Source organism: Syngnathoides biaculeatus, chromosome 12 (genome assembly GCF_019802595.1).
Source record: "Syngnathoides biaculeatus isolate LvHL_M chromosome 12, ASM1980259v1, whole genome shotgun sequence".
Lineage (NCBI taxonomy): Eukaryota > Metazoa > Chordata > Actinopteri > Syngnathiformes > Syngnathidae > Syngnathoides > Syngnathoides biaculeatus.
The window spans coordinates 30,022,390-30,035,297 of NC_084651.1; the positions used below are offsets into that span (position 1 = coordinate 30,022,390).

Sequence of the window (12,908 nt, forward strand, 5' to 3'; positions counted from 1 at the left end):
CAAGAGAGCAACTGTGGTACTGCATGCGTAAGTCTGGTGTGGCAGAGAAGTATGTTAAAATAGTACAGGACATGTATGATGGCAGCAGAACAATGGTGAGGTGTGCCTTAGGTGTGACAGAGGAATTTAAGGTGGAGGTGGGACTGCATCAGGGATCAGCTCTGAGCCCCTTCCTGTTTGCAGTGGTAATGGATAGGCTGACAGATGAGGTTAGACTGGAATCCCCTTGGACCATGATGTTCGCAGATGATATTGTCATATGCAGTGAAAGCAGGGAGCATGCAGAGGAACAATTGGAAAGATGGAGACATGCACTGGAAAGGAGAGGAATGAAGATTAGCCGAAGTAAAACAGAATATATGTGCGTGAATGAGAAAAGTGGAGGGGGAAGAGTGAGGCTACAGGGAGAAGAGATAGCGAGGGTGGATGACTTCAAATACTTGGGGTCAACAATACAGAGCAATGGAGAGTGTGGTCAGGAAGTGAAGAAACGGGTCCAAGCAGGTTGGAACAGCTGGCGAAAGGTGTCTGGTGTGTTATGTGACAGAAGAGTGTCTGCTAGGATGAAGGGCAAAGTTTACAAAACAGTGGTGAGGCCGGCCATGATGTACGGATTAGAGACGGTGGCACTGAAGAAACAACAGGAATCTGAACTGGAGGTGGCAGAAATGAAGATGTTGAGGTTCTCGCTCGGAGTGACCAGGTTGGATAGGATTAGAAATGAGCTCATTAGAGGGACAGCCAAAGCTGGATGTTTTGGAGACAAGATTCGAGAGAGCAGACTTCGATGGTTTGGACATGTTCAGAGGCGAGAGAGTGAGTATATTGGTAGAAGGATGCTGAGGATGGAGCTCCCAGGCAAAAGAGCGAGAGGAAGACCAAAGAGAAGGTTTATGGATGTGGTGAGGGAAGACATGAGGGCAGTTGGGGTTAGAGAGGAAGATGCAGGAGATAGGCTAAGATGACACGCTGTGGCGACCCCTAACGGGACAAGCCGAAAGGAAAAGAAGAAGAAGAAGAAGATGGGGAATATAGACTAACATACTCATCATCTGATTTGTTTCAGAGAAATTCAACTATAGATACTGTAGATAATTGAAAGGACACTATGTGCTCATCCTCATAATCATTATTTAGTTGTTCTGGCAATTTTATGTGGAGTATCTTACATGTTACAGTAGTTCAATGGATTAAACTGGCAGTTATTAAAAACATTGCATTTCCTCATGTTCACTGTGTCCACCTCTGTTCTCTTTAGGATAATAGTTTCTTTTTTGTCTTTTAGGAGTCAACTACGTATACCAGTTCTGTGTGGGAGCAGCTAAAGGTGTCCTCAGTCCATTTGTTCTTCAGGAGATTATCATGGAAGCTCTTCAGAGGCTGAATCCCGCTCACATTCATGTTCACCTCCGAACACCTGCCTTCCACCAGCTTGTTCAGCGCTGCCAACAATTCTACCTTCAGGTATGAGAACTTATTTTCAATATGGTTTCACTTAATTTGTCCAAGAATAATCTATAAATACAGTGTGTACAGAAAGTTTTCAGGCCTCCATAACTTGTTCACTCTGTTATTTTGCAGCGATTTGTTAGACTCATTTAAATTCATTTTTCTAACCCTAACCCTTTTTAGCGTACACACAGCTCCTCATATTTGCAAAAAAAAACTGCATTGATGAAAATTTTGATTTATTAAAGAAAAACTGAAAGATTACACAGCCATAATTTTTTCTGAATATCTGATGTGACACAAGTTTAACTCAGGTCATTTCTTCTGATCATCCTTAACATGGTTCTACACCTTCATTGGTATCCAGCTGTTTGATTATAATGATTGAACTTGATTAGTAAAGTCACAGCCCTGTCTTCTTAAGACATTTCTGGTCACAGTGCATGTCAGAGCAAATGAGAATAATGAGGTCAAAGGAAGTGCTTGAAGAGCTCAGAGACAGAATTGAGGCGAGGTACAGACCTGGTAAAGGTTATAAAAACATTTTGGTGTACTTGGGGTTCCTAAAAGCACAGTAATCTCCATAATCCTTAACTGGAAGACGTTTGGGAGAACCAGAACCTGTCCGCTTGGTCCTACTGAGCATTCGAGGAAGAAGAGCTTTGGTGAGACAGGTTAAGAAGAACCCAAAGATCACTGTTGGTGAGCTCCAGAAATGCAGGCGGGAGATGGGTGAATGTTCTTGAAAGCCATGAACCAGTCATGTTCCCTTATTAACCACATACAAACTGTGTTTTCATTACATGATCAAGCTTTAGGCAGTTCATCATAACCCAGTTTGGTCTACCACCCACGTCCACTACAATCTTGTAACCATCTCCTCGCCAATACGGAACCCCCGTAGCAGGGATGCAGGAGAGTCCAATGGTCAACAAAAATGTATGAGATAAAGATGAGATATCAAGGTCCTCCTTAGGGGCAGAGGAAAAGCATAGAAAGACCCACTGGAAGTGGTTGGTGGCGTTGCTGTCCATGAGGCCAGCCGCATAGTGGCTTCCATTGACCACCACTAATAGAGCCTGTTGCTTTATGAGTAGTACACTGTTGTAAAGTCTACATCGTTGTAAAGTCTGGGGCTAGCTACCTGTGGCGGCTTGGTCCCACGACAACAACTCTATGGGTTGCACACAACGTTGCGACAGAAAACTTGGAAGAAGACCTAGACCTAGTTCATGGAAGGAAGGAAGGAAGGAAGGAAGTAAAAGCTCTGTGTTATAGTTACATCACTGCAGCACCTGGAAGTGGGAATCGGAAGGAAGGAAGGAAGGAAGAAAAGCTCTGTGTTAAAGTTACATCACTGCAGCACCTGGAAGTGGGAATCACGGCTGGGTGTACCATCTCCCAGCTGCTATTCACCCTGGTCATGGAAGTCATTCTCCGAGCCTCTCGCTGGGTGGTTGGTGGGCAGCAAATAAGACCTGGAGTGAGGCTGCCTCCAGTCAGAGCCTACGTGGATGACCTCACCAAACTTACCGCAACCAAGGCCTGCACTGCATGATTGTTAAAAAAGCTCCAGGAAAACATTGAGCTGGCTCACATGAAGATCAAGCTGAGTAAATCAAGAAGCATCTCCACTGTCAAGGGAAAACTGTCTAACCACTGCTTTTATATTGGTGAGGAACCAATTCCATCAGTCTTCAAGAAGCACGTGAAGAGCTTAGGCCAGTGGTACGATGCCTCTCTTAACGACAAAGAGCAAGTAGAGCAGCCCAGAAAGGAGATGGACAGTTGCCTGGGAAGAATCAGAACCCTGCTTCCTGGGAAGTTGAAGCTCTGGTGCTTGCGGTACGGGTTACTTCCTTGACTCCTTTGGCCACTAACCCTTTATGAGATCCCACTCTCAAAGATAGAAAAGCTGGAGAGACTGATCAGCTCGTTTGTGAGGAAGTGCCTTGGCCTTCCCAGGTGCCTCAGCAGCACGGTAAAGGGATGTTACACCTACCTATTTCCAGCCTGGCAGAGGAGTACGCCAAACTTAGACAGCACTTGGACACAAGGACTTAGTTGGCAGAGTGCAGGAGGGTAGGAGTGGTCTTGGGCTCGGGCCCAGTAGACCAGTATGGAGCAAGGTCACTACTACTTAGGACCACAAGCTGGTGGTCCAGCAGGTACGTCGTGAAGAAGAAGTAAAAATGTGTCAGAATACTTCAAATACTTGCAGGCACAGCACTGGTTGGGGTGGGTTGTTTTTATAACTCACCCATTCCTTCGCACCGGAAGACCTCAGGCAACCATTGAAGTGGTATTTTGAGCAGAGGCGCAGCTCCTGGTTCTTTCAATAGAGGAGTGAGGCAATGCTGAAACTCCTGGAGTGGTAGAAGTTAAGATCTTTAGCAGAGCAGGAATGTACAAACAGGTGTTTTGAAAACTTAGTGTCAGTGATGTCAAATGCCGGAGTTCCTTCAAATGTCATTTGTTCAAGTATTTTAGGTTAAAACTAAAATTTGTGCCATTTCAAATGCCTTAGAAATCAGAATTTGTCCATCAAAACTCTTGAGATGGTAGGTGTAACCGAGTGACATCCTCACTATGCAACATGGCGTCTTTAATGGCATCGTTACTTGCTTTCATCATTCCAAGATAGCGCCTACTCACGTAGTTGCCTCAGTACGTGGCTCCCTAGTATTGTTTACATTTCTGTCTTTTGGGGTTGTCTCTGGACTCAAGTATACAAGAGATGACCTGCTAATCATCTCAGTCTTCACCGTACTTTTTTCAACGACACCTACGGCAAATTCAATGAGTCTTTTCCCCAAGTTACTCACCACAGCAGCGACTCTGCGGTCTTCAGAGCGTGTTGGCGGGGACGCGAGGCAGAATCCAAATGAAACTCCTCAGGAGACGGCACAGATTGGCCTTCCTATCAATTCACCTTGAGAATCTATATTCCCTTCCCAACAGAATAGACGAGCGTCATCTCCTGATAGGACCACCAAAGATGTGAGACATTCCACCGCCCTATGCTTCACCATGACTTGGCTGTGCGAGCACATTCCCGAACGAGCAATAGCGCTATCCGGGTCCCATATTCACCAGGTGGCTCAAATCATGGAGCTGGCAGGGAAAACAAAAGGGGGTGGGATATGCTTCTATATCAATGAGAAATGGTGCATGAAACTGCACCCCGCTTTTGGAGTAGCTCTTCTTTTACTCTCAGCCTTTTTATTTCCCACGTGACATCCCCTCTTTCATCCTTTTACCTTGAGGCGGAATGCAGGAGTCTACTTTTTTTGGGGTTCCGGTACCAAGTCTCCTTCTCCCCTTTTCTACCAGAAGACAGACCATGTACTCTCTTGCCCGTCTCTCTGATCACCTTGGCTGTCGTAGTCCAGTCTTCTGGGAGCTTCTCCTGTCCATCAAGAACCTGTCTCACCGGTTTCCGAAAGGCTGCACAACATTCTTCCTTTCCCAGCTTCAACCACATGGTTCTCTGCTCTACTTTTGTCTTCTTAATCTTCCTACCCACCACCAGAGTCATCCTGTACACCACCATCCTATGCTGTCGAGCTACACTCTCCCCTACTACTACCATACAGTCAGTAACCGCCTTCAAATTACATCGTCTGCACAAAATATAATCCACCTGCATGCTCCTACATCCGCGCTTGTAGATCACAAAGAGCCATACAATATTTAAAAAAAACAAATACAGGTTTATTTGCGATTTATGTAAGACACTTTTAGAGTACAATCAGGCTTTTAATTCTTTTAAATAACATTGTTACGCTGTTGCTAACTAATGATGACAAAAGTACTCATTATCCTAATGCGACTTCTGGTGCTGCATGGTTTTGCTGATGGCTTCATAGTCTTTCATATATGGTGAGATTAAGATTCATTCAGGCATTGAGACTTAATTAATCGTGAACATGATTCAATTTGATTTGCCGTCATGATGGTATGATGGTGAACAGTTCTTGCCGACAAAGCATGTCTTAATGCAAAGGTGTCTAAATGTTTTTTGGCAACAAGTACAAATGCTTTGGCATACTCCCCGTCTGGGAATGGCTTTCCATTTCCCACAATTGCTAAAGCAACAGCAAAGTTATCTGAATTCCATTCATCTTGGGTCCAAACACGATTTTGCTGCTGACGAACCTGATCAGCACCCAACTGGGTGACACAATAGCAGGTCTTTGAGGGTCAGAATTCTAGCTGATGGACAGGTGTTCAAATACTTATTTGCAGCTGTATCACACAAATAAATCATTTAAAAAAATCATACATTGTGATTTCTGGATTTTTCTTTTTAGATTATCTCTCTCACAGTCGACATGCACCAACAATCAAAATTTCAGACCCCTGTATGATTTCTAAGTGGGAGAACTTGCAATATAGCAGGGTGTTCAAATACTTATCTTCACTTTATATCTACCAAATAGATGTATGGGGTTTGCTTTTGGAGTGAGGTCATCAGAGAATTTTTCGTAATAAGTTTTTAGAAACTTACCTTCGTCTCCAGTCAGTGTCCACGAATTGCCGACATCCCATCCTTTATCTCCAATCCACAGCAGGAGGAACTGCACTTTTCCTCTTCAGCTCTGTTTTTAAGCAGTCCTGTGAACATGAGTTCGGCGTATTGCTTGAATCTCTGCCACGCATCTGGTAAATTGGATGAGTCCCATTCCATCCTCAGGCTTGAAACACCGAACATACACCTCTGTCGTGGTCAATTCGTTGTCGTCCTCATTCGACCCACCCCCCAATCACCCCCCCTCCCCCCTGCCCCCTCGCGCCCGCCGTGAGTCCGTAGTTATACTACCGCCACTCTGACACCACGTTATAATCTTGCTGTTATGTTATTGAATAATGTAGGCTAGAGTCCAACTGTACTTTTTGACATGGGTGATATTTATTTCGCTTTTTCCCCCGCCAACCTCTCTAGCTCACTTCCTTATCGTCCGGTCTTGTTACGCACTCCTGTCAACACAATGCTATTGAGTTTCACATGTGGTTTCTTTCTTCTTTCTTTGTTCCTCACGCCAGCACAAGAGCCTCAGTCACTTCTGATTACAGTGTTCAATTGTCAAAGGACTTCAAGTCAGTGCTTGCTGATTTGCAACAAATAATCAATGGCTTACTTCAGTTGGTTGTTTCTGAAAGCTCTTAAACTAGCTGCTGTTGAACCTCTTCTAAAAAAAAAAAAAAAAAAAAGAGCACTGGATGATTCCTTGTTAGCAACTTAGACCCCTATCTCAAATCTCCCTTTCAAAGCCAAGATTCTTGAGAAAGTTATTTTTAATCAACTCAGCAATTTCTTAAATTTAAATGAACTTCTTGACAAATTTCAATCAGGTTTCCGAACTCATTACAGTACAGAATCTGCTCTTATCAAAGTGCTAAATGACAAAAGGTTGAATACTGACTCAGGAAGGTTGTTGATTTTGGTTTTGTTGGATCTCACCACGGCTTTTGATACGGTAGATCAAAATATACTGCTGAACAGGTTGGAAACATGGGTAGTACTAAATGGTTGGTTTTGGTCCTACCTGGAAGAAAAGAGCTACTTTGTTTCCATTGGAAGTGCTCAATCACAACAAATGGCAATGACCTATGGGGTCCCTCAAGGGTCAGTTCTTGGACCCCTCCTGTTCAGCTTGAATATGCTACACTTGGGTCAAATTCTTCAAAACTGTAATTTGGACAGTCATAGCTATGCAGATGACACAGTTATACTTAACAGTGTCTCCAGATGACTGAAGTTCAATTGAGGTATTGTGCCACTGTCTAAAGCAGATAAATAACTGGATCAGCCAAAATTTTCTTCAACTAAACCACAACAAAACTGAAACAAGTATTTTTGGAAATTAAGAAAAGAGAATTGCTGTGAGTAAACACCTTGACTCTATCTTTAAAAACCAAAGACCAAGTCCGAAACCTTGGTGTTCTCATTGATACCGACCTAACTTTCAACAGTCATATCAAATCAATCACAAAAACTGCCTTTTACCATCTGAAGAACATGTTTAGAGTGAAGGGTTGTATGTGTCAAGCAGACCAGGAAAAGCTCATCCATGCTTTTAGCTAATGTGGACGACTACTGAAATGGTCTTCTGACTGGACTCCCCAAAAAGATTATTAAGCATCTGCAGCGCTTCAGAATGCTTCAGCTCGCGTTCTGGTCTGAGCAAAGCTGTCAGAGCATATAACTCCAATCCTAAAGTCCTTGCACTGGCTTCCAGTCATCTTTAGAATTGATTTTAAAGTTCTGCTACTGGTCTATAAGTCACTAAATGATTTCAGTCCAGAATACAAACCCAGGAGAGCTCTGAGATCGACCGACTCAGGTCAAATTGTGGAGCGCAGCGTCTAAAGCAAACATGATGAAGCAGCATTTAGCTATTAATCGGCACACAAATTGAATAAATTGCCAACAGAGGTGAGGTCAGCCCCAAGTGTGAATGTTTTTAAATCCAGGTTGAAAAGTCTTTTTCTCTCATGCTTTTTCGAGTGTTTCCACTATTTGGTCATATTTCGTGTACTGTACATAGTTTGATTGTACTTTTTAAAAAATATATATATATTTTGTTATTTTTATTGTTTTTATACTGTTGTAAATATTTTGTCTCTTTGTTTTCTATCCATCCATCCATTTTCTTTGACGCTTATCCTCACGAGGGTTGCGGGGAGTGCTAGAACTTGTCACAGCTGTCAACAGGCAGGAGGCGGGGTAGACGCTGAACTGGTTGCCAGCCAATCGTAGGGCACATGGGGACAAACAGCCGCACTCACAATCACACCTTAGATTTAATTTAGAGTGTCCAATTAATGTTGCATGTTTTTGGATGTGGGAGGAAACCGGAGTACCCGGAGGAAACCTACGCAGGCATGGGAAGAACATGCAAACTCCACATCGGCCGGTCCAGGATTGAACCCGGGACCTCAGAACTGTGAAGCCAACACTTTACCAGCTGATCCACCGTGCCGCCACATGACATTTACAATTTCCAAAAACAATTTTACCTGGAGAACACTTTTCTACTTTGCATCAGTCCATCTCAGATGAGCTCGGGCCCAGAGAAGCTGGTGGCATTTCCGGGTGTTTTTGATATATGTTTTTTTTAACCTTAGGGGAGTTTTAAGTAGCACTTACTGATTTAACACTGACATGACATTTTTCATTTACTGACATTTTTTCTGAAGTGCTCCTGACCCGGTGATATCTTTTCCACACTAATGTTGGTTTTTGGTTCTGTGCCGCCTGAGGGATTGAAGGTCACGGGCAATTTAATGTTAGTTTTCAGCCTTGCTGCCTACATGCAGTGGTTATTCCAGATTCTCTGAACCATTTGATGATATTATTGACCATAGATGAGAAAACCTGAAATTCCTTGCTTTTGTACGTTGAGGAACTTTGTTTTTAAACTGTTTGACTATTTTTCTCAGGCACTTGTTCACAAAGAGATGACCCTTGCCCAGTTTTTCTTGTGAATGACTGGGCAATTCAGGAAAGCTCCTTTAATACCCCATCATACCACCCACTTCTTCCTAATTAGCCTGTTCACCTGTGGGATGTTCCAAACAGGTGTTTGATGAGCATTCCTCAACCTTCTCAGCTTTTTTTGACACCTACCCCAGCTGTTTTGGAATGTGTTTCTTCTATAAAATTCAAAGTTAAGAATTATTTGCTAAAAACAAAGTTAGAACATTATCTTATTTTTGCAGTGTATTGAATTAAATATAAGTTGAACAAAATTTGGAAAGCGTTGTATTCTATCATTGTTTTTAATTTGTTTAATGCAATGTCCAAACTTAATTTTAGATACATGTCCACTGTGAGAGAGGTAAACTAAAAAAAACAAAATATACAGAAAACACAATGTATGATTTTATTTTTTAATGATTTGTTACTGGTGCGAGTAAGCATTTTAACACGTTCCAATCAATCCAAAAAAAAAAAAAATTGGCCCTCAAAGACCTGTTAGTCTTCCTCTAAAAAGTAGCATAAAGCTGCATAAAGACACCTATGAACCCCACACAATCATTAAGATTAACTACTACTATTGCTAAGACCAAAGAGCTGTCCAAAGGCGCCAGAAATAAAATTGTAGACCTCCACAAGGTTGGAAAGGGCTACGGGGTAAATACCAAGCTGCTTGGTGAAAAAAGATCGAGCGTTGGAGCAATTTTTAGAAAAAGGAAGAAGCTGAACAGAGTCACTGTGATCTGACGGGCGCGCATGCGCCCGCACATCATCGCACTCGTAAATCTGCACAGTCAAGCACGAAAAATGACGTGCGCAAAATTTATTACGAGTAGAAATACATAGATATTGAAGGACGTCACTTATTTTGTGGAGTCTTGACCATTGTTCCCTCTAGGATGCGCCACTGCGCAATTGCGCACTTGTCGCACACTCTCAGTGCACATGAAAACTGATCCACCTCAGTGAACCACAGCCTGACGTTTTTTTTTTTTCTTTTTAACATGGAAGTGCACAGTGTCTGCTCACCCTACTTCTACTTCCTAGTTTGCCTGACACCGCCACCCTCTGCTCTTAAAGGGGTACATTCTGGATTTTTTTTTCCTAGATTGTCTCTCACAGTGGACATGCAAATAAACTGCTAATGTCAGACCCATCCATGATTTCAAAGTGCCATCGCAGGGTGTTCAAGTACTTATTTTCCTCACGGTATCTTTGATTTGTTCAATTCATTGCAACCCTTTTAAGACAATCTCTTTCTCTGCAGTATATCCATCACAGACTCATCCACTTGACACCTGCTGACTACGATGACTTTGTCAACATCATCCGCAGTGCTAGAAGTGCTTTCTGTCTCACGCCTGTTGGTGTTATGCAGTTAAACGATGTACTTCAGAACCTGAAGAGAGGCAAACAGACTAAGGAACTATGGCAACGCATTTCCCTGGAGATGGCAACGTTTTCGCCTTGAATTTGAAGGTCTGGAGGAATCCATCACGACTGCTGCTGGGTTGAGTCACTCATTATAATTTTTTGTCTGAAATCTCATTTCCACCCGAGTGCCACCCCCGGCAATATAGTCTGCATAAACACAGCACATCCACTTCCAATTCCTGTTTGTCAGACATACGTAATATTTCTTTTTGTTTTTCCAGGTTTCTACTGAAAAAATGGTAAAGGGGAAGCTGTTTTTATTTTTTTCCCAAGAAAAATGCCAGCTCCATACATTTTTGCAATCAGGAGCATTGTTTTGATGTCGAACAAAAAGCATATCAATCACTAAATGTTCTTTTTTTTTTAATATCTAAAACTGAAAAATTATTTTCGGAGAGAGCTAAAAATTGAGTAATTCAGAAAAATTTGGGGATATATAGTTTATGATGTACAGCAGCAACTGGATAATGTGAGGCCTTTGTCCCTGAACACTAACTTTTGAGCAGCATGTTATCTAATGTAAAGAAAAATAAAGTTATTACATTAGCTTTTCTCATAGGTGAAGATTTTTCAGGATTCGTTTAAATTTGAGCGCTCTGTTTGTTTATAACATGCCAAATGCCAAGATAATGATAATCTTAAATTTGGTCTTGTACTAAAAAATGTTTTACAGTTTAGCACACTTTTGGAGTAGTATGAATATTGCCAGAAAGCCCATTTGCGGCAACTACTTGACCAAGCATCGTTACTTTACATTTATTTTTTGTTGCTTTAAATTCAAGTTTGGAGCAGTTTTTATTGTCTGGTGAGATGATCTACATTATAGCAAAGATAATGTGCCTGTTGAACATCAACACTTAACTGGTGAAGTGCAAACTCATTCCTTCAGAATTATTTGAGGCAATCCTTAGATTTTCTTTAATTCTGTGCGTTGTTTAATTCTTTGTGTTATGAGCATTTGGGTCAATTGCCATTGTTTGTGCTGAGGTAGGTTTTCAAATACAAATGGGTCACGTTTAAATGGTAAATGCACTGTATGTAATTTTTTTTACACTTTTTTTTTGGGGGGGGCGTGGGGGAATAAGTATTTCCTTCCTCTGTTAAATCCAATTTATATACGGGTCATTTTCATATAATTTAATCTGTAACGGTCAGGACATTTTGTTTTGGGGGAAAAAAAGGGATTACACCTTGTTTATTGGTGACTTCAAATATTTAGAATTCATAGTAACGTTAATACTTTCAATCCCAGTGATTGAGCAAAATGCTTCATAGAAAATCATGTGAGTTGCACAATTTCCATTTGTTGCCCTTCAAATTTTCCGAATACAAGTGCATTAATGAGCCGAACTAATCATTCACCACATTAGACTCTTATGTTTATACAATCGTTATAATGGCAATGACATGCACAATATCTGAGAAATAATCTTTGCCTACTGTTTTGTCAATGCAAAATGGCTGCCATATTCTGGCAAGGTTAGGTCATAGATTCCTATGGTGTATTGCAACAACATAATGAGGCTCTCTTTAGTGGGATTAATGGAAAAGTCAAGTTCAATTACCGTATATAGCCGTATAGCCACAAAAGGCACAGTCTGGTGCTGTGCAATGTTCATTAAGATCCCATAAGAATCCTTTTAAAGGGACTAGGCGCCACAGGGAAATAGCCTTTGATGGTGACCTGGTCGGTCAGAAGAGAATCCTTTATGACGAGGACTCAGAGTGAAGTGGTCCATGTCAAATCTTGTTTGTATACAAGTTTGTATATGTGAATAAAATATCAATGGGAATAACACCAGCATCCCTGTTTCCTTCACCAACATGTCCATTACAATCTGCGATGAACGCTCATATTTGTTTCGCAACGTTTTAAGCATGAAGCTATTCCTGACGCAATATTTATGATCTTGGGACCGGCCTACAGATTGCACTGGTTTGTGCCCCCATAGAGCTGCATTAGGTAGGAGATAGGACAAGTGGCAGTAAAACAGGCCTAAATGCACATTAAATAAATGCCAAAGAAGACAGTTTGAGTCACAAAGTGACCGAAAAAAAAATTCTTATTTAAGACACTAAGATACATTTGTGTTAGTTTTCATTAAAAAAATTGATAAACTAGAAAATAACATTTAGTGAACCATTTTCAGGAAATGTTGCAAATCCTGAATGTATTTTTTTCTGACACATAATGGTTTAGACATTTTGGCATTAAAAGTTTGAAGAATATTACTTGGGAATATTTTTTTTTTCTTTGAAGCAAAAACATTTTGATGACAACTTCCCATAATTCAAATGCTCAAAAAAGGAAAAGTGTTTTTCAAAAGGAAATTATTTAAATACCTTGACTGGTATTAATGAAATTATATAAGAATGACCTGAATATATATTTTTACACTTTTTTTCTTTTTTCTTCAGACAAGTATTTTTCCCACTTGGTTTACTCAATGTTCTTCGGGAAATGTATTCATAATACAGGTCTCATCGCAACTCATTGCTTCGTAAACAGGTGTGACAACAAGGGTTTTTCAACACCCACACT

General features: G+C 41.3%; 1 protein-coding gene across 5 annotated transcripts in view; it reads left to right on the plus strand.

Annotated features, from left to right (window-relative positions):
• Window positions 1-12,162, plus strand: part of zswim8 (zinc finger, SWIM-type containing 8) — a 226,335-nt gene extending 214,173 nt beyond the window's left edge. For 4 of the 5 annotated variants that reach the window (XM_061837430.1, XM_061837428.1, XM_061837432.1 and 1 more), the window contains 2 exons: window positions 1,286-1,464; window positions 10,200-12,162. In XM_061837430.1, coding sequence (XP_061693414.1) covers window positions 1,286-1,464; window positions 10,200-10,403 — 383 coding nt within the window. In that variant the 3' untranslated portion in view covers window positions 10,404-12,162. The remainder of the gene's footprint in view (window positions 1-1,285; window positions 1,465-10,199) is intronic. The other variant, XM_061837429.1, reaches the window with a different exon arrangement.
• Window positions 12,163-12,908: the final 746 nt, after the last annotated feature.